This window comes from Plecotus auritus (genome assembly GCF_963455305.1).
Source record: "Plecotus auritus genome assembly, chromosome: 7".
NCBI lineage: Eukaryota > Metazoa > Chordata > Mammalia > Chiroptera > Vespertilionidae > Plecotus > Plecotus auritus.
Window position 1 is genome coordinate 41,394,519 of NC_137774.1, and position 19,719 is coordinate 41,414,237.

The following is a 19,719-nucleotide window of genomic DNA, read 5'->3' on the forward strand; positions in this document are numbered from 1 at the left end:
CCCCACCCGCCCTTGACCCTCCCAGCTCTCTCCCGCCTCCAGGCACAGGCCCTCACCTCCCTACTGTCTGTGCCCATTGGTTATGCTTCTATGCATGCATGCAAGTCTTTTGGTTGATCTCTTACCCCCGCCCCGCCACCCTCCCCTGCTTTCCCTCTGAGGGTGTTTTTATTCCTCGGGGAATATATACCTATCTCAAAACTCAACAGTAAAGGAAACAGTCCATTTAGAAAATGGGCAGAAGACACGAATAGACATTCCGGATGGCAAATTAGCGAATGAAAAGATATTCAACATCATTATGATAAATGCAATTTGAAATCACAGTAAGATACAACCACATACTTATTAGAATAGTTAAACTTAGAAAAAAATGATGATGGTAATACCAAATGCTGGCCAGAGAATGTGGGGAAATGATGATGGTCACACCAATTGCTGGTGGGAATTTAAAATGGACAAAGTTGGGGTCCCCCGACATGTTCGGGCCATGGGGCCCAGATGCTTGATCAGAATTCTCAGGCAGAAGAGCTGGAGGCTTTTTTCTCTCCTGGTTTATCTGTACCTCTTGGGCAAACCAACATCTCTGTCCAAAAGGAGGGAAATATTTAAAATCCAAACCCTTTATTCCATAGGAAAAACCCCAAGGAATAAAGCCCACCTCCTTTCCCAAGGAGAGGCTACCAAAGAAAGTCAGCAGGGAGACCAGTACATCTTCTAAATCTGTAGTACCTTTTCTTTTCCAAATCTAGCTGGAGTTTCTGCCTTGTTTTTCTCTCCATGAAGCTAACAACCAGCATTTCTCCTAAAGAAATGGATATAAAAAAAGTATGATGTGTTTAAAGTGGGGAGTGCTACTTCCTGGGGTATCTCTGGGTATTGCTCTCGCTAGTTCCAGGAGCACAAACCCTGAGCTACAGATGGGAGAGAAAAGGTATGGGGCCCAGTGAACTAGGAAGGGGTTTGAGGGTGGGTGGGTGGTGGTGGTTTGGGTTGGGTCAATGTTTACTAAAGGCCTGTCATCATCAGTGGGGTGGACGGACAGATTGAAGAACACCCACACCAGGGACTCTTATGCAGCCATTAAAAAAAAAAAAGCGCCACATACTGACTTGGAGGGAGGAATGTCCTTGGGTATTGCTAAATCATAACATTAAGTGGCAAGGAAATATATATAATCGGACTCCAAATGTGTATGTTTGTATGTGGTTATGACCCATGCTGTTACTTTGTAATTATTTTTGTCTCAAGTAATATATTTTTATTTGCTAAATTTGGCAACCCTATTATATAAGGATGAAGGAATGTATGGAAGGAAACAACAAATTGTGGGAACTAAGAGAATGTGGCACCACCTCAACATAATAAAGGCCATACATAACAAATACATAGCTAACATATTCAACCAGGAAAAACTAAAAGCGTTTCCCTTAAGATCAGGAACAAAACAGGGATGTCCACTTTCACCACTTCTATTCAACATAGTACTGGAAGTCCTAGCCACAGAAATCAGATAAGAAGAAATAAAAGACATCCAAATTGGAAAGGAAGAAGTAAAACCATCATTTACAGATGACATGATACTGTATGTAGAGAACCCTAAGGATTCCACCCAAAAATTACTAGAACTGATAAATGAACTCAGTAAAGTAGCAGGATACAAAATAAATATCCAGAAATGGTTAAATTTTTATATACCAACTAGAGGCCCGGTGCATGAAATTTCGTGCACTGGGGGTGGGGGACCCCTCTGCCCAGCCTGTGCTCTCTCGCAGTCCGGGACCCCTGGGGGGAGCAGGCCTAAGCCACAGTTGGACATCCCTCTTGCAGTGTGGGACCCCTTGCTCCTTACTGCCCACCTGCAGCGGAAGTGGGAGAGGCTCCTGCCACTGCCACTAGGAGCTCTCCAGCTGTGAGCCTGGCTTCTGGCTGAGTGGTGCTCCCCCTGTGGGAGCGCACTGACCACTAGGGGGCAGCTCCTGTGTTAAGCGTCTGCCTCCTGGTGGTCAGTGTGTGTCATAGAGATCGGTCATTCTGCCGTTTGGTCGATTTGTATATTAGGGTTTTATTATATAGGATAATAAACTATCAGAAAGGGAAACTGAGAAAACAATCCCATTTACAATTACATCAAAAAATAAAATACCTAGGAATAAAATTAACCAAGGAGATAAGAGACTTGTACTCAGAAAATTGTAAGATGCTGAAGAAAGAAATTAAATAAATGGAAGCATATACCATGTTCATGGATAGGAAGAATTAAAATGTCCATACTACCCAAAGCAATTTATAGATTCAATGCAATTCCTATCAAAATACCAATGGCAGTTTTTACAAAACTAGAACAAATAATCCAAAATTTTATGGAACCACAAAAGACCCCAAATAGCAACAGCAATCTTGAAAATGAAGAACAAAGCCAGAGATATCATGCTACCTAATATCAAACTATACTAAGGTAATCAAAACAGCATGGCATTGACATAAAAACAGATACATAGATCAATGAACAGAATAGAGTGCTCAGAAAGAAGCCCAAGCCTTTAAAGTCAACTAATCTATGACAAAGGAGGCAAGAACATAAAATGGGATAAAGACAGTCTATTCAATAAATGGTGTTGGGAAAATTAGACAATTAAATGCAAAAAAAAAAAAAAAAAAAGAGAAAAGAAACCACCTTCTTAACGCCATATTAAGAAAAATCTAAAATAATGAATTAAATACTTAAGTGTAAGACTTGAAAACATAAAACTCCTAAAAGAAAGCGTAGGCAATAAAATCTGTGACATTTCTCTTAGCAATGTTTTTTTTTTTTTTCCTGATATATCTCATTGGGCAAGAGAAATAAAAGAAAAAATAAACAAATGGGACTACATCAAACTAAAAAGCTTTTGCACAGTAAAGGAAACCACCAAGACAGTCTCCTGAATGGGAGAAGATATTTGCCAATGATACATCTGATAAGGGGTTAATATACAGAATGTATAAACAACATACCACTCAACATCAAAAAAACACACAAAAACATCCAACAAAAAATGGGCAAAGGACCTGAATAAACACTCTACGAAGAGAACATACAGATGGCTAATAAGCATATGAAAAGATGCTCAACATCATTAATCATCAGAGAAATGCAAATTAAAACCATGGTGAGATACCATGTCACCTGTCAGAATGGCTATCATCAATAAATCAATAAATAACAAGTGTTGGTGAGGATGTGGAGAAAAGACAACATTCCTGCACTGTTGGTGCAGCCACTATGGAAAACAGTGCGGAGGTTCCTGGAAAAATAAAAAATGGATCTGGCCCTAGCCAGTTTGGCTCAGTGGCTAGTGTTGGCCTGCGGACTGAAGGGTCCCAGGTTTGATTCCGGTCAAGGGCACATACCCGGGTTGCAGGCTTGATTCCCCAGCCAGTAGGGGGCGTGCAGGAGGCAGCCAATCAATGATTCTCTCTCATCATTGATGTTTCTATCTCTCTCTCCCTCTCTGAAATCAATAAAAATATATTTAAAACAAAAACATTTAAAAAAAATGGATCTGCCTTATGATCCAGCAATTTTACTTCTGGGTATACATCCAAAGAAACCCCAAACACTAATTCAAAAGAGTATATGCACCCCTGTGTTCTCTGAAGAGTTATTTACAATAGCCAAGATGAAAGCAATCCAAGTGCCCATCAATTGACAAGTGGATAAAAAAGTGGTGAGCGAATATGCAATGGAATACTACTCTTCCATAAAAAGGAAGGAAATCTTACCAGTTGGAACTGCATGCATGGACCTAGAGGGTAGTATGCCAAGTGAAAGAAGTCAAACAGATAAAGACAAATAGCACATGATTTCACTTATATGTGGAATCTAAAGAGCAAAATAAATGAAAAAACAAAATAGAAACAGACTCATAGATACAGAGATCAGACTGATGGCTGCCAGAGGGGAGGGGGTTTTGAGGGCTGGGTGAAAAAGGTGCAGAGAGTAAGAAGCACAAATTGGTAATCACAAAACAGTCCCAGAAATGTTTCGTACAGCATAGGAAATATAGCCGATAATATAGTAATAACTATGTATGGTGTTAGGTGGGTACTTAACACCATACATAGTTAAGTACCCCTCAGTATTTAATGAGGGGACCACTTTGTAAAGAATATGTCTAACCGCTATGCTGTACATCTGAAGGTAATCCAAAATAATATTGAATGTAAACTGTAATTTTAAAATTTCAAAAAAAGAGACTATGGCACTAATAACACTCTAGGAAGTATGAAATTCACCCATCTTTGTAATTCTATGCTTATGTGCATATACAGATGCTTAAAGAAGTTAGAAAATAAAGATTTAGGTCTAACTTTTTGTAAGGAGGGTGGATCCTATTAAGTGAAAAAGGCAAATGGTGGTGTAATAAGTATCGGAAGATAATATACGGGGAAAAGAAAGAATTCAAACCCCATACAGGTTTGTTCAGGTTTGTGTGAGCAAAGGTAAAGCCAGGCTGCTGATGTTGGTATCTCAGGGCATGGGACTGGGAAGCGGGGGAAGGAGTGGGAGGATTAGCTTTGTCTGGTATATCTTTGTATGGTATTTGGATGTCATGTATTTTGAAAAACAAATAATGGAAGTTTTTTTTTTTTTTTTTCTTAAGTGAAGCATCCAGTCTGGAGCTTAAGAGCGTAAGCTTCGGAACTCGATACACGTGGATCCCAGGCTGGATCCTGCCACTCTCTGACTATATAATCCTGGGGAATTATAATTCAGTCTGGTTTCCTAATTTGTATAATACAAATAACATATCTGCCTATGATGTATAATGAAGACTGACTGTGTGTAAAGAACTCTGCCTTGTAACTGGCACATAATGGTTAACTACCTCTAATGCTAATTCTTACTATTACTAGAAAATCATCTAGGAGGTAAAACTCCGTATATTGAGGCTGCAAATCCTATCTGCTGGAGGCAAGATACAAACTGATTTAGGATCTTGAATGAGGCTCTGATCTCTGGGCCTCTGTTGCCGGGAGAGAGCTGGGCGGGAGGCCCTCTGCTTCACTCATTTATTCAACTGTTTAAGCATTTGGTGTGGTCAGCCCCTGGGCCAGGAACTGGAAACACACTGATGAAAGAGCTGGCTCTGCCTTCAAAGGGGGCCCGTCTCTGGGAGATGATGCAAATAAACCAGGTGGGAAGTGCCAGGAGAGAGTGGATTTGGGCACACAGAGGAGGAGACAGGGAAGGGCCTTTCCCGTGGCAGGGTCTACACACATCCTGCAGCTCCTGGGTTTCTCAAAACCCTGTCCAGATGGTTTACCGCCCGGTAAGGAGAGAACAGAGGCTGGTACCTGATGTTGGTTGAGGGTCGGCAGGGGAAGGAGGATATCACACTGAGGACATCTATGCAGAACGTCATAGGCTGGGTCTTCCACGACCCAGGGCTTGTGCTCGGGCTTCAGAGGCAGATCCAGGGATTTGTTTGTGCCACTTGGTGCTTTCTTTGTTGAATTTTCAGAAAGAAGAGGAAATCTGTTTATATTTTTCGTCTTTGGGCGAACATCTTTCACTGCGGTGGAAGTTTGATCTTCAGCAGCCTGACTTGGGAGGGATAGAGGAGAATTTCTTGTCTCTTCAATTGGAAAATATTTTGCAGACTCTGAGGTGGTATGGCATTTATCCTGCAATTGTGAGTAATATATCAAATTTTAAAATGACTTTGGCTTTAATGGCTGGACAGTACAATAGACTAGATAACCTGGAAACTTTCCACCATGAACACTTAGAAAGGCTGGATAAAATACAGCAAACATTCACTTAAGTTGATAGCTGACTTTGTAAGAAAGGGAGAAAGCTCCGTGGCCCAGGATGAAAACCTAACCGGGAAGCACTTGAGCTGACACTTTGGGAGATGTGGGGTCAATCTTGGATGAGAGAAAAGTCCCTTCTACACAAGGTGAGGAATTGAAAGTAAGACTCCCCTTTCCCAGAAGAAAGTCAGGAACCTTGAAGGCTAAACTATGGTGGCAAAATAAATAAATAAATACATACATACATACATCAGTTAATTGGATAAGAAAAGTGGCAAGGAAGCTTGTCTACCTTGAGCTGGAGTTTGAGCGTGGGGAAGGCAAACTGATGCTCCTGGCAATTCAGAACCACAGGTCCATGCCATCTTTGTGTTTGGGGCTCAGATTTACATTAGTCTCATGGTGTGGGAACACCCACGCAGAAGAATTAACCTACAAGTTGGAATGTATGGCAAGAGCAATAACAAAAGTTCTCTGGAGGGTATACTAGTGTAACTTCAAACTACATCGTACAGGATTCTCACAGGTAGAGTCACTAAATAGAAACTCACAAGTAAGGCTTACAGACACACAAGGAAGCAATCTACTTAAGCAAGAGTCATACCTAAGCAAAACCAAGATTAGTCTCCAAGAAGTTCAGATAATAAAACTATGGGATACAGACTGTAAAATAAATGAATTAAAAATAAATAGAACAAGAGAAAATAATAAGATCCTATGAAAAAAGAACAGGCAAATTTAAATGAGAATAGAAATGAAAAATACAGACCTTGAACTCAATGGATAGGCAAAAAACAGCAGATTAGATAGATTTGAAGAAATTCCCCAGAATATAGGAGTAATAAATAGAAAATGTGAAAAGTTAGGAGACAAGCAGCTAGAATGAGAAGGCTTAATATACATCTGTTATATTCCACAGGAAGAGTGGGGAGAACATGGGAGAGTTAAGGAATATTGGGGACCCAAAGAAATTAGAGCTTAGACTTTCTCTCAACTGATTAGAGAGATATATATTTAGATTTAGGTAGTGGAAATCCTGAGGAAGAGAGGAAAAAACCCACATTTGGGCACACTGTTCTGAGCAGTATGAGTAAGAATAGATCCTCTCTTAGATACATTGCAGCGATACCTCAGAAGTTCAAAAGGTGAAGAGATCTTGAAATCGACCAAAGGAATGACAATTCCATGGAAGGCAGACAATGACATGGAAAAATTATCAACAATCAAAGAGGTTGAAAGATGGTTGGAATAATCTTCAAAATGCTAAGAGGAAATAACAGTTAATCTACTATTTAATATCCAGCCAAACTACTATCCAAGAATGCAGAAAAAAGAAGTACGTTTTCAGGTAAGTAAAGATTTCCTACTCACAGTTTTTGCTGAAAGAACTATTGAGAAGTGTAGTTCAGGAAGAGAGAACTCTTCGGGATTCAAAGAATGTGAGCAAAGGAAAAGGTAAATGTGTGAGTATATCCAAACAGGCATGAATTACATAGAACAATAATAATAATGACTAGAGAGGGGTAGTATGAAAACAAGGTGGAACTAAATTATTCTGGCAGCATCAGGTGAGAGTAGAACATCAGAGTTAACATGTTCTCAAATCCATATATTGTTTTTTAGAAAGCTAGAGAATATGACTAATTTTAGACTTTAAGCCAGGTATTCACATTAAAATTAATGGGTATTTAACAAATGATAGAAATAGAATGCAAAATTGCCAAATCAGTAGAAGAGAAGAAAGAACATTTGTTCAACCCAATAGAAGGCAAGAGAAGAAAAAGCATCAGCAGCAGCAGTAAGGAACAAGCATCGCCCATGATAAAAAAAAGATGGTAGAAAAGAATTATTTTAATATTGTTGAGAATGATGAAGGCATTGTTGTTAAGTAAGAAAATGACTATTTTTAAGATGTATATTAAAGGATGACAAATGGAATGATAGGCTATCTTGGGTTTATTTTAAAACACTTTTGAAAAAAAAAAAAGAAAAGGGACAGATGAAACAATGTTGAAAACTTTTGATTGTTGGTATACCTGGGTGATGAGTGTACAGGGGTTTATTATATTACTTCCTTACTTTCATATTTGTTTGAAAACTTTTGTAATACCATTAAAATTAAGATGGTACATAGATTCTATAACCATCTAAGCTATCATTTTCAGACATATAAGGTCTAAAAAATTAGTTGTCATGCTTTTTTTCCTCAAGAAACTATTAAAGGATACACTCTACCAAAGAAGAAGTAAACCAAGAAAGAAAAATATCCAAACCTAAAATTTGGGGAATAAACTCTAACACTGGAGAGAGTGGAAGGAATTCCCAGAGTGATAGCTACTCATCAGATATGGGAAGCCACATGTCCCACAATTCAACGAATAAAGTACTTGATATGTTTGATTGCATTGAGGGGGAAGTTTTCAAATCTGGTAGAAAGTTTTAGGGATGATTTAGCAATAAGTACCTAGAAAGTGAAGCAAATGAAAAATTGAAGCAATTATTAACTCCAGGGAAACCAAAAAATTGTAGAAAAAAGCAAATGTAATTTCAGTTTGTGTGACATAGCCATTTATATGGTCATAATAACATGACATTGATTACTGATTTAACCAGAATAGGTGATATCAATAAATTGTGAGGATGGAGAAGAAACTTGGAGGTGTGTATAGGATAGGTGGCTTAATAAAATGAAATCCACATCCCTAAATCATTGTGTTAATTGGTTTTATCTAAAATTGAAAAAAGGAATAGCAGTATGAGAAGGTGCTTTAGAAATATGGAGCCAAACACCAGAAGAAATGGCTAAAAGCGTTAGAAAGTAGAGTATCTGTGACTTGGAAGCAGTAGCATGAAGGGGAGCAGTGAAGTTAGTATTTTAATGGTGAAGGAGACAATGAACAAGGGCTATCATAGAGAAGTAAATTAGATAATATGTTAGAAATTGATAAATGCTCTGGGAAAGAAAACAGTAGAAAAAGGTAAAGGGCACATTAAATGTGGGATGGGGATGGGTTACAATTTTAAATGGGTTGTTTATAAAGCATTTAAGTGAAGATACAGAGTAGGCAGTAATATATAAGTCTGGAGTTGGGAGAAAAGTCTGGAAAGAGATACAGATTTGGGGAGTGTCTGCCTACATAAGGCATTTAAAAAATCTTAAGATTGGATGAAATTATTGACGTAGTGTGTACAGATAGAGAAGAATATGGAGACTGAACCCTAGGGCCCCCTTGGTTGGGGAACAAGAGGAGAGAGCAGTGAGGTAATTGAAAACCAGGGGAGTATGGTATGTTGGAAGTCCAGAAAGAGGTGAATTGAAGCAAATTGAAGAAGAGGGAGTGATGAACAGTCGTCTCCTCATAAAGGACTGAGGATGGACCATTGGATTTCACAATGTGAAGGTTGTTGATTTTGATAAGAGCAGGTTCTTTTTGGGGGGAGGTAAAAGCCAGATTGGAGTGGGTGTAAAAATGGGCAAAGAAAGGGAGTCAGTGACTAGAGACAACTTGTTCAAATGTTTTGCTGTAAAGGGAAACAAAGAAAGAAGATGGTAGCTAACAGGAAATGAGATCAAGAGAAGTATTTTTTGCTTTTCTGTTTTTGGGTCATCTATATATATATAAAAGTCTAATATGCAAATTGTCCCCAGGGGAGTTAGACTGGGAGACTGATGGCTCACTATGATGTGTGCTGACCACCAGGGGGCGGTGCAGAATGAAGGAAGGCTCCAGCCGGCAGCTGGCAGCCAGGGAAGGGAGGCCCTGGCCAGCAACTGGAAGGTAGGCCCCTGCCGGCAGCTGGAAGGCTCTGATCGGCCCTAACTGCTGGCCAGGCCTAGGGACCCTACCTATGCATGAATTTCGTGCACCAGGCCTCTAGTGTTAACATAAAGTGAAAGACCGAGAACCATCAGACCACCTGGTGAACATACTGGAGTGAACAGTCTGAGACTCTGTTGCTACCGACTTGTGCAGCTCATTTCACCTCTCCCTGTTGCAGGAGAGAGAGGGGATAGTTGCTGGAGCAGTGGGACAATGACCTTGTGTGGGGAAGAATGGGGTGCAGTACACAGCCAGCGTTAGATAGCAACATAGAAAGCTCCTCTGTGGTTAACGGGTGGGAAGGCAAAGTGTGAGCGTGTGGAGGCTGGCACGAACGTACGTGTGGTGGTGAGTGGTCATGGATGTTTTCTTCTCATGAAGAAGTAGATGAATCATTATCCCCATTTCCCTCAAAAGAAGAGAGAGGCTCAGGGAAACTACACAACCAGTCAGTGGCAGAGCAGCACTACAATCCAGAGTTTCTGACCACAAACCCAGTTCCACGTTTGAGAGTAAGTGTGTGGGTTCCTAGGTTGCCAGTCCGGACATTTTGGAGGGAAGTAATGAGCTTCACCCTTTTTTTTTGTGCTCCTCAAGTATCTTCTGCGTCAAACAAATGACATGGACCACTTATGTAACTGAATAAGCATCTGTGTTCAGGAAAACAAAGGTACAGGAGATTTCCAAGTGCAGCTAAGGCTGAGGATCACTTGGCAGGGGCAGTGCTGCTCAAACTTGAAATGCCGGTGATCTTGTGAAATAGCAAACTCTGAGCTATCATTTCTAGGGGGAGGCCCAGAAACTTGGCACTTCTAACAAGCTCCCAGGGGGATGCTGCTGCAGCTGGTCCATGTACCACACTTCACAAAGCAAGGAGCTGAAAGGTGGCAATGACCCAAATGTCTATCAACAGATGAATGGATAAACAAACTGTAGTGTGATCATGAAGACCACAAAAGGATGAAGTATTGACACATGCTATAACACGGATGCACCTGGAAACATTATGCTGACAGAAAGAGGCCTATCACATAAGACAACATATTATATGATTCCCTTTATATGAGATGTCCAGAATAGGCCAATTCATAGAGACAGAAAGCAGATTAGTGGTTTCTAGGGACTATAAACAGGAAGGAGTAGGGAGTGACTGCTTCATGGGTAAAGGGTTTCTTTTGGGGGTGGTGAAAATGCTCTAGAACTAGATAGAGGTAATGATTTCACAACATTGGGTATGTACTAAGTGTCACTAATGATACGTTTTATGTTATGTGTATTTTACAACAATAAACAAAAAGATCTAGATCATCCTAGGGTTTTTTCAATTCTGATATTCATAGTTCTCTGAATTGAAGGGTTAAGAGAGGATAAACATTTCTCTGCTCAAGGAAAAGGAGACGAGTTTCTTGGAGAGAAACACTGGTAAGTCTCCCCAGAGAGAGAATGCTCTATCCTGCAGAAAAGGGGAATAACTTGGCACAACCAATGTGCCCACAGTGCTTAGAGCTATGGAGGGAAGAGTCGGTGAGTGTTCCCAGGCAAAGCCAATCAACCATCCAACCAATCAATCAATCACATCACCACACCTCTACAGAGTCCCCCTTTGGTACCCAGCCCTCAGATCAGCTTCATGGTGGGAAGATGGACAAAGTTGTTCACTTTTGTGAAGGAGCTCCCAGTCTAATAGACAAGACTCTCACAAGGGACAGACAATTATAAAGCAGGTCCTAGTGAGGCCATGTCCAGGCCCTGAGGTTGAAGATGCTCAGAGGTGATGAGGTAGCTGGACTGGTCAGGGAGGCTCCTTGAGAGCTGGCACAAAGGGAGATCAGTTACCTATGATAAATTAGCTCAAAGCAATTCACAACATCCCTTTTTGATCAAAGCAAAAATGAATGAGGCCCTCTCATATCCTATGTAAAATTGGACCCAGAATACTACCCTTTTGGAATACAGACAAGCTACGGACACCATTAGAAAATGACTAATTGCTACTCACCATATGGTGTAAATACTTATTTCCTGGGATCATTTGGTTGCAATAATGACAGCAGATATTGCTTTCAGGAGCTGAAATCTTCTTCCCTAATAAACACAGAAACAGCACCACAAATGATTGCTCTTGGCAATGGCTAGCCCAGCTGTCCCGCAAGTGCGTACATGGCCTGTCGTCACAAGTATGAACCATCCGGGCCTGCCTGCTCACCCTGCACTGCCAGCGTCCTCAGCCACACAGGCAACCCTTGGCCGAGTCACCGACATCACCTCCTTTATGGCCGCAGAGGTGTGCTCAGTGAGGCCTGTGACCCTGATGAAGAGACATTCTCCTGGTTTCTAAAGAGATGAGGGACCCATTAGCACAGATGCCAACCCTGTCCAGCCTGACTGCTCTTTCATTTCACCAGTTTCTGAGCTCAGGGCTCAGACTGGTATTGCACAGATCTCTGTTGATCGTGTTGTGTGGTCTGGCTGCAGTTGTGCTGTGTTGATGAAGTTGTGTGGTGGTGTTAAAGTCCAGCTGGAGTGAAGGAAATGTCCATGAATTTGTATTAGCATCCCAGGTTTTCCTTTGCCATTTTCACCTTGAGTAGCTTGTTTACCAGGAGAGATGTACTGTACAGGGATTTTAGGCTCACGCCACATGTTACCAAGACAACCGGTGAAGTCAACATCAGATCTGTCACACTGATAGCTGTATCCTCTGCTAACACGCCTCATAAAGGGGGACTGAGTGCAGAGAACATGAAATGGTACCAGGGAGTCACCAGATAGCCCAAAGATCAGGGGCTCCAGCTAACTTCCTTCTGCCCTGCTGCTGGTGGGAAAAGCTCCAGTCTTGATGCCGGGAAACTTGGGTGTCCAGTTTCACCTCTGTCTCTAGCAAGCTCCTGATTCATTCTGTGCATGGGTTTGCCATCTGTAAGAGGAGGCAGGTGATCTCTGCCAGGCTAGGATCGTGCCAGGGGACTTCCAAGGCAGGCTCCCATTTTGCCGGGCCTCTTCTGCATCCTTCTGGATGACTCCCAATCCCCCACCGCCTGCGTCTAGGTCTCCCTGGGCTGGTCATTTGAAGAGCTCAGCAGACACATGAGGAGGCCACCACTATGGTACATGGTCTAGAACTAGAATAGCCAGATGGATTTGAGACCTGCACAGCCGCCATCCACACATGGCACCTGTCCTGTTGAATGCCCACATTCCTCGCACCCCGTCCAGGAGGCTCCCGCCCTGCTCACCTGTCTGGCGCTGGGCCTGCTCGCTCTGGCAGGCATCCCTGTGCTGGGCCAGCACGCGGAGCACGATGGGCTGGCCGCAGTCCAGGCACAGCTCTATGCGGTTGCCACAGTGGTGTTCATGGATCTCCAGCTTGCTGAGGCGCACGGCTGCCCTGCAGAACTTACACACGACGGGGCGCTCCTGGCATTCCCTGGTCTGCGGGGAGGCAGGCAGGATGGCAAGGTCACTCGCCTGGAGTGGCTGAACCCAGGTGGGGACATGGGCTGATTTCCCAAGGGGCCTGAGCAAATAAGAAAGCTGACGGGATGGGTCAGAGTGGGACCCTCTTTGGGGATTTTGAGCTCTCCTGTGTCATGGTCCACAGCAAGCCCTCTGACCAGCATCTGGGGGACCGGAGGCTGCGTGTCCCTTTGCTGAACAGATTCTCCACTGCTTCCACTGAACAGATTCCAAGGATAGGGAGGAGAGAGGTCAGGGGGAAATCTACCACCGGCCCTTCCTCCCTTCCCTCTCCTCCCAGGGTGGCTGTTCCTGTGAAGGATGAACTGCACTTGATTCTCACCTCGTGAAACGCCAGCACTTGCTTCTGCATGCTCTGCTGGCACATGGCACACCCGACCTGCACAGAGAGAGACGCTGGTCCCAGCACCTGCTGGCCTCCTCCACCTCCGCTTCACACGCTGCAGGCTGGGCTCTGTGAGCCCTCAGGCGCCGGATCAGGTGTGCTTGCCTCAGTTCCTGGGGGGCACGGCCCCTTGTTCAACAAGTGTTTGCGGGGCGCGGGGGGGGGGGGGGGGGGCGGCGATGCTTTGAGTTGAAAGGGATGCCTGAGCCTGAGGATCTCAGACAGACAGAGGAGGGGCCCCAGGAAGGAGTGACATGAAAGAGCAGGAAAGAAAAGCCAGCTTTGGCCGTGACTGCCTTCTAGAGCTTTCCTCTCCGGCTTCTCCTCTTCACAAATCTCAAAAGAACACTCAGTCCTTCCTGCAACGGAGACCCGCTCCCCTGGGCTAAACCATAAGCCTGTAGGGAAAGGGCTGGGCACGGGAGCAGCAGGGTAGACTCAGTTTCCTAGGAGACGGGTGGAGTGACTGTGTCCACTGCCCAGGGCCTGAGGCATGCAGGGCTCAGCGACAGCCAGGCCCGCGGCTGCAGCAAGGGTCTGAGTCAGCCTCGCCGCGCAGCACCCACCTGCGTCCCTCCCGGGGCTGCCTCACCTGCTGGTGCCCGTTCTCACAGTGCTCATCCATCTTCGCCTGGAGGACGGGCTCCTTGCACTCAGGGCACTGGGCCAGGAACAGCACGCAGTGTGCCTCATGGAGGGCCAGGTGGGCAGAGGCCACCCTTCTTTTGCTGCCAGATGAAGGGAAAGGAAGTCAGGCTGATTGCAGGTATAAACCATGGAGCCCTATTTCCCACCCAGGGCCGCTGGGTTAAGGAATGTCCAGGCCTCAAGCACTGAACATATGAAGATGATGTCACTGTCCCTGTGGCCCCACGTTGGTCCCAAATCAGAACATCGCAAAATCATAAAGTGTAAGAATGCGCTACAAGCTCTTCTATCGCCCGGGGCCAGCGAGGGTGGGTGGAAAGGAGCAGGTGGGAGAGATTACAAAGGGGCCCAGGGAAGTCTTGGGTAGGTTCATAGGTTCACTGTAGTGATGGTTTCATGAGTATACACATGTGTCAAACACATGAAACGGTGCACTTTAAACATGTACCATAAATACCGTGTATGTCGATTACCTCTGGAAAGCTGTTTTAAAAAATGAAGTAACAATTATCACCTTCTTTCAAAGATTTTGTCTTGTTTTCAAGAGTTCCCCTACCTGGCCCACAGCAGTTGGGAGTCCAGCCCTGGCACCCCCATGCTTGCTGCAAGGGCAATGCCAGCTTTCAGAATCACCATGACTGGGCGAGCCGGGGGCCGCCCACCTGTCCCCTGCCTGCAGGCTCACCTGCGCATACCCTCCCAGGGACCCCAGTCCTGCCTCGGAGGTCCCAGAGAGTGTAAGCTTCTGAGCCTCCCAGTTCCTGAGCAGGGTGTTTCCCAACCCTCCTGTTTACCTGGAAATGCCTCCTTTCACGTCAACCAGCCCTTGCTTGTGGAGCTTGGGAGGAAGGAGACTCAGTGCCCGAGTCCCGAAAGGCCCAAATGCTGACCAGAGTAGTACCCCCAAGTCCCTGCCTGTGGGAGGGACTTCCTCCCTTGGTATGCACAAGCTCTGGGCTCTGCACCGCCCAGAGAGATGGCACCAAGGCTGCCTCACCGTCCTTCCTCTGTTCTCCCCGCTCTGCCTGGCCTGGTCCCTCCCCTCTCCTTCTGCCTGGCCTGGTCCCTCCCCCCTCTGCCTGGCCTGGTTCCTCTCCCCTTCTGCCTGGCCTGGTCCCTCTCCCCCCTCTGCCTGGCCTGGTTCCTCTCCCCTCTGCCTGGCCTGGTCCCTCTCCCCCCTCTACCTGGCCTGGTCCCTCCCCCCTCTGCCTGGCCTGGTCCCTCCCCCCTCTGCCTGGCCTGGTCCCTCCCCCCTCTGCCTGGCCTGGTTCCTCTCCCCTCTCTACCTGGCCTGATCCCTCCCCCCTCTGCCTGGCCTGGTCCCTCTCTCCCTTTTGCTTGGCCTGATTCCTCCCCCCTCTGCCTGGCCTGGTCCCTCTCTCCCTTTTGCTTGGCCTGGTCCCTCCCCCTCTGCCTGGCCTGGTCCCTTTCCCCCCTCTGCCTGGCCTGGTCCCTCTCCCCCTTTTGCCTGGCCTGGTCCCTCCCCCTCTGCCTGGCCTGGTCCCTTTCCCCCCTCTGCCTGGCCTGGTCCCTTTCCTGCCTCGGCCTGACCTGGTCTCTCTCCCTCTGATTCCCTGCCCTGTCCTCTCAGCTCTTCCTCCTGAGCAGGTTCAGACACCCAAGCGCCAGGAGGGTCTGGCTGGAGCAAAGCTCTCTGGGAAGGTTCCCTGCTGGTTCCTGCCACAGGTGGGCCGCTTCGAGAGTGAGGCCCTTCATGAGTTAGAGGTGTGGGCCTGCACTCTGCTCAGCCTCCTTCTCAAGGTGAGGGGGGCTTGGTCTCAGACTGGTGTGCAGACCATATGATCAGAACCCCAAATTAGGAGTAGCTCATCAGGGACAATTAGCCTGGCTATTTGGCTCCAGGACCATCCCAGAAAGTCTGGACTGTCTGGAGGGGTGGAGGGCGAGTGTGGCCCAGTGATGTAAGGTAATCTGACCACTTCCTCACCTCATTACCCCAGAGATCTGCTGGGGGTAAGCCCTTTTTCCCCGGGGGCCCCAGCACCAGCCCGCCCTCCCTGGGAGTTTATGCCTGGACCTTTTCTCCTCATTCCAGAAACAGACTCATTCTGCCCACCGGCTACCAGGGCAGGCTGGGGTGGCCGCTGGACGCAGCTCCTTACCAGTTCCTGCACACCTGGAAGGCTCCCTCCATGGTCTAGTCTCCGGAGTCTTCCTGCTGAGTTTCGTTTTTTGCAGAAACAAAACTGAAAGTGTTCCAACAGCCCAGCCCACAGCTCCGAGGGGAGGGGTTTTCAGAAATCTCAGCCGGGGCTGCCCCAAGGTTCCTGTGACTGGACACTCCCCGGCCACCCCTCTGCAGCCCGCCAGCCCAGCCTGCCCCTGCTGCCTCCCCCACCTGAGCTCTCACCCCTGCTGCTGCCACTGGCCGTGTCTACAACCCGGGGGGGGGTGGGAGCCAGAGGCCAGGCCTCCCTGGGCAGCAGCCCCGCCCTGTCCCAGGCCAGCTTCACTGCATCCAGGTCTGTCCATTCTCTTCCACTAGCACGGACCTGCCCCTCTCTCCTGCTCCGGTTGCTGGTCCTTCCTCTGCAGGAGAGAGATGGCTTGCTGTGTTGAACTTGAAACTGCTCCCTGAGAGCAGCTCCTGGACTTCCTGCCCCTCTCTGGTCCTGGCTGATGACGACTTTGAAAACAGGGTCCCGGAGGAATTGGGGATGCAGGCGGTGAGCACCGAGACGCAGCTTGGTGACTTAGGACAGCAGCCTGCCTCTCTGAGCGTCTCCTTACTTGTAAATAGTTATAGCGAACACCCCTAGAGTTCTAACAAGGCGCCAGCAGGCGAGGAAGGTTCGATTTTTATCATCCTCGTCTTCAGATTAAGAAACCGAAGCATGCCTCCAGCCGGGTCGCCAGTTGGTTAGAGTGTCGTCCCCATACACCAAGGTTGCAGGCTTGATCCCTGGTCAGGGCACATACAAGAAGCAACCAGTGAATGGATAACTAAGTGGAACAACAAATCAAACCCTTTCTCTCTCTCTCTCACTCTCAAAAAAAAAAAAAAAAAAAAATCAATAAAAGAAAAGAAAAAAGAAACCAGAGCAGTGAGGGGTAACTTAACGCATCGCACAGCAATAGGCAGGCAGCAGAATCAGGCTTGAACAGAGGCAAAGCGCCCTAGGCTTGTTGCTCCTGGAATGGCCTTAAGGTCGAGAGATCTGAGTTTGAATCCTAATGGTGTTATTAACTGGCAGCTTGCATCACCTTAGCCTTTGGGACTTTGTTTCCTCATTTTTTGGACTCCACTGGGGACCTGGAGGACTTGAGGAGACCAGGTGCTCCCAGAAGTTGTGTGCAAAATTGCTTTCATGTGAGTATGTCTGTGCCTGTTCCCGAGGAGGAGCGCCATTTTGAGCAGACACTCAAAAGGAGTCCACGACCCAAACAATTACAAATGATGGACCCATTGACTCCAGAGAGTCCAAGAAACCAAGTTCTGTTAAAAGCAACACATGTCCCCAATTCTACATGCATCATTGCCTCCAGGGACTAGAGAACATTTGTCTTGTCTCCTTGTGTTCTTTTCACAGGGAGAAGCAGGCTACAACTTGTTAGATTACTGAAAATGATAAAACAGTCTATCTAATTGCTCAGGGGATTGAAAAATTTACAAATAATTGCAATTCCACTAGAAACATTTGGACATTATACAGAGTGGCCAGATTATTATGATCTCTGAATGCATAATAATCTGGCCACTCAGTGTATATACTATATAATAAAAGGCTAATATGCAAATTGTCCCCTCAGCCAGGAGTTTTGACCAGCAGGCAGGCCAGCCCGGTGCATGAATTTGTGCATGGGTGGGTCCGGCCAGCCTGGCCAGGGGGAAGGGACATGGGCAGTTGGCCGGCCTGCCTGCTGGTCAAAACTCCTGGTTGAGGGGACAATTTGCATATTAGCCTTTTATTATATAGTATATACACTGAGTGGCCAGATTATTATGCATTCAGAGATCATAATAATCTGGCCACTCAGTATATATTATATGTTGAAGTTTTTAGAGGGGGTATAATGTATATTTCTGTTTCCCAGAATTTTATTCATAAAAAGTCAAGCCCAGAAGATTGATTTGTTGTTTCACTTTATTTAGTTTTTTTTTAAGTTTACCTTTATTGTTGAAAGTATTACAGATGTCCCTCTCCCCCCCACAAATGACCCCCTTCATCCTACACCCACCCCTCCCAGGCCTTCACCACACTATTGTCTGTGTCCAAGGGCTATGCATATATGCATATAAGTTCCCCAGTTAGTCTCTCCCCACCCACCACCTGCCTACACCTTCCCTCTGAGATTCATCAGTCTGTTCCATGCTTCTATGTCTCTGGATCTATTTTGTTCTTCAGTTTATTTTGTTCATTAGATTCCATATATTATTGAGATCATGTGATACTTGTCTTTATCTGACTGGCTTATTTCACTTAGGATAATACTCTCCAGGTCCACTCATGATGTCTCAAAGGGTAAGAGATCTTTCTTTCTTACAGCTGCATAGTATTCCATGCTATAAATGTACCACAGCTTTTTTATCCTCTCGTCTACTGATGGACACTTGGGCTGTTTCCAGATCTTAGTTATTGTAAATTGTACTGCTATGAACATAGGGGTGCAAATATTCTTTCTGGTTGGTAGTTCAGGTTTCTTATGATATATTTCTAGAAGTGGGATTACTGGGTCAAATGGCAGTTCCATATTTAATTTTTTGAGGAAACTCCATACTGTTTTCCATAATGGTTGCACCAGTCCTCATTCCCACCAGCAGTGCACTAGGGTTCCCTTTTCTCCACATCCTCACCAGCACTTGTCATTTGTTGATTTGTTGATGCTAGCCATTCTGACAGGTGTGAGGTGATACCTCATTGTCATTTTAATTTGCATCTCTCTGATGATCAGTGACTTTGAGCATTTTCCATATGTCTCTTGGCAAGTCCATCTTTAATTAGCTTCAACATTCATTTTTACTTTTTATAAACTCAATTAAGATATTAATGTGTGGTTAGAGAATTTTGATTGTGGTTTTGCATATTTATCTAAGCTTTTTAATTAATTTCAACTTTAGCAAGCAGTCACTGATAAATGCAGAGCAGCTTTTAACTGATGCATGAAGCCCCTCCTGATGTCCTGAGAGTTGGAAAGAAAAAAGAGATCACGAAGGCACAGATGGGCAGTGCTTAGTTAAAGCACTTAGCATGGGGCCTGGCCACTTACCTTGGTGCTGGGGTGGGAGGACAGTAGCTTCCAAACTTGTCCACACCCTGGAATTGCTTGGGAAACTTCCAAAAAAAACCCTGGAAGCCTGTACAACCCCAGAGAGTGAGTGGGATTTCATTGGTCCAGCACGTGGCTGGGACTTGGGAGTTTTTGAAAGGTGCCAGGTGATTCTAACCCGCAGAGAGGAAAAGTCTGGTTCTGAATCCCAGAGCCGGCCTGAGCCTTTGGCCTTGGCCCCTGACTTTCCCATCGGAAGAATTAGAGAACGGGACAGAGGCACTTCTGCAGATTCTGCAAGTGGAGCTGTGCAGAGTGGGGACCGGCGCGTGGTGCTCATGGAAGAAAGATGGGCTGGGT

At 45.6% G+C, this 19,719-nt stretch overlaps 1 protein-coding gene across 1 annotated transcript; it reads right to left on the reverse strand.

Moving 5' to 3' along the window:
- Positions 1–4,812: 4,812 nt before the first annotated feature.
- On the reverse strand, positions 4,813–11,943 carry XAF1 (XIAP associated factor 1; the record flags this gene model as incomplete). The annotated part of the gene is given in 4 exon segments (XM_080678048.1): positions 4,813–5,670; positions 11,620–11,752; positions 11,827–11,924; positions 11,926–11,943. Coding segments are annotated over 4 exon segments (852 nt in total). The 3' UTR covers positions 4,813–5,067.
- Positions 11,944–19,719: the final 7,776 nt, after the last annotated feature.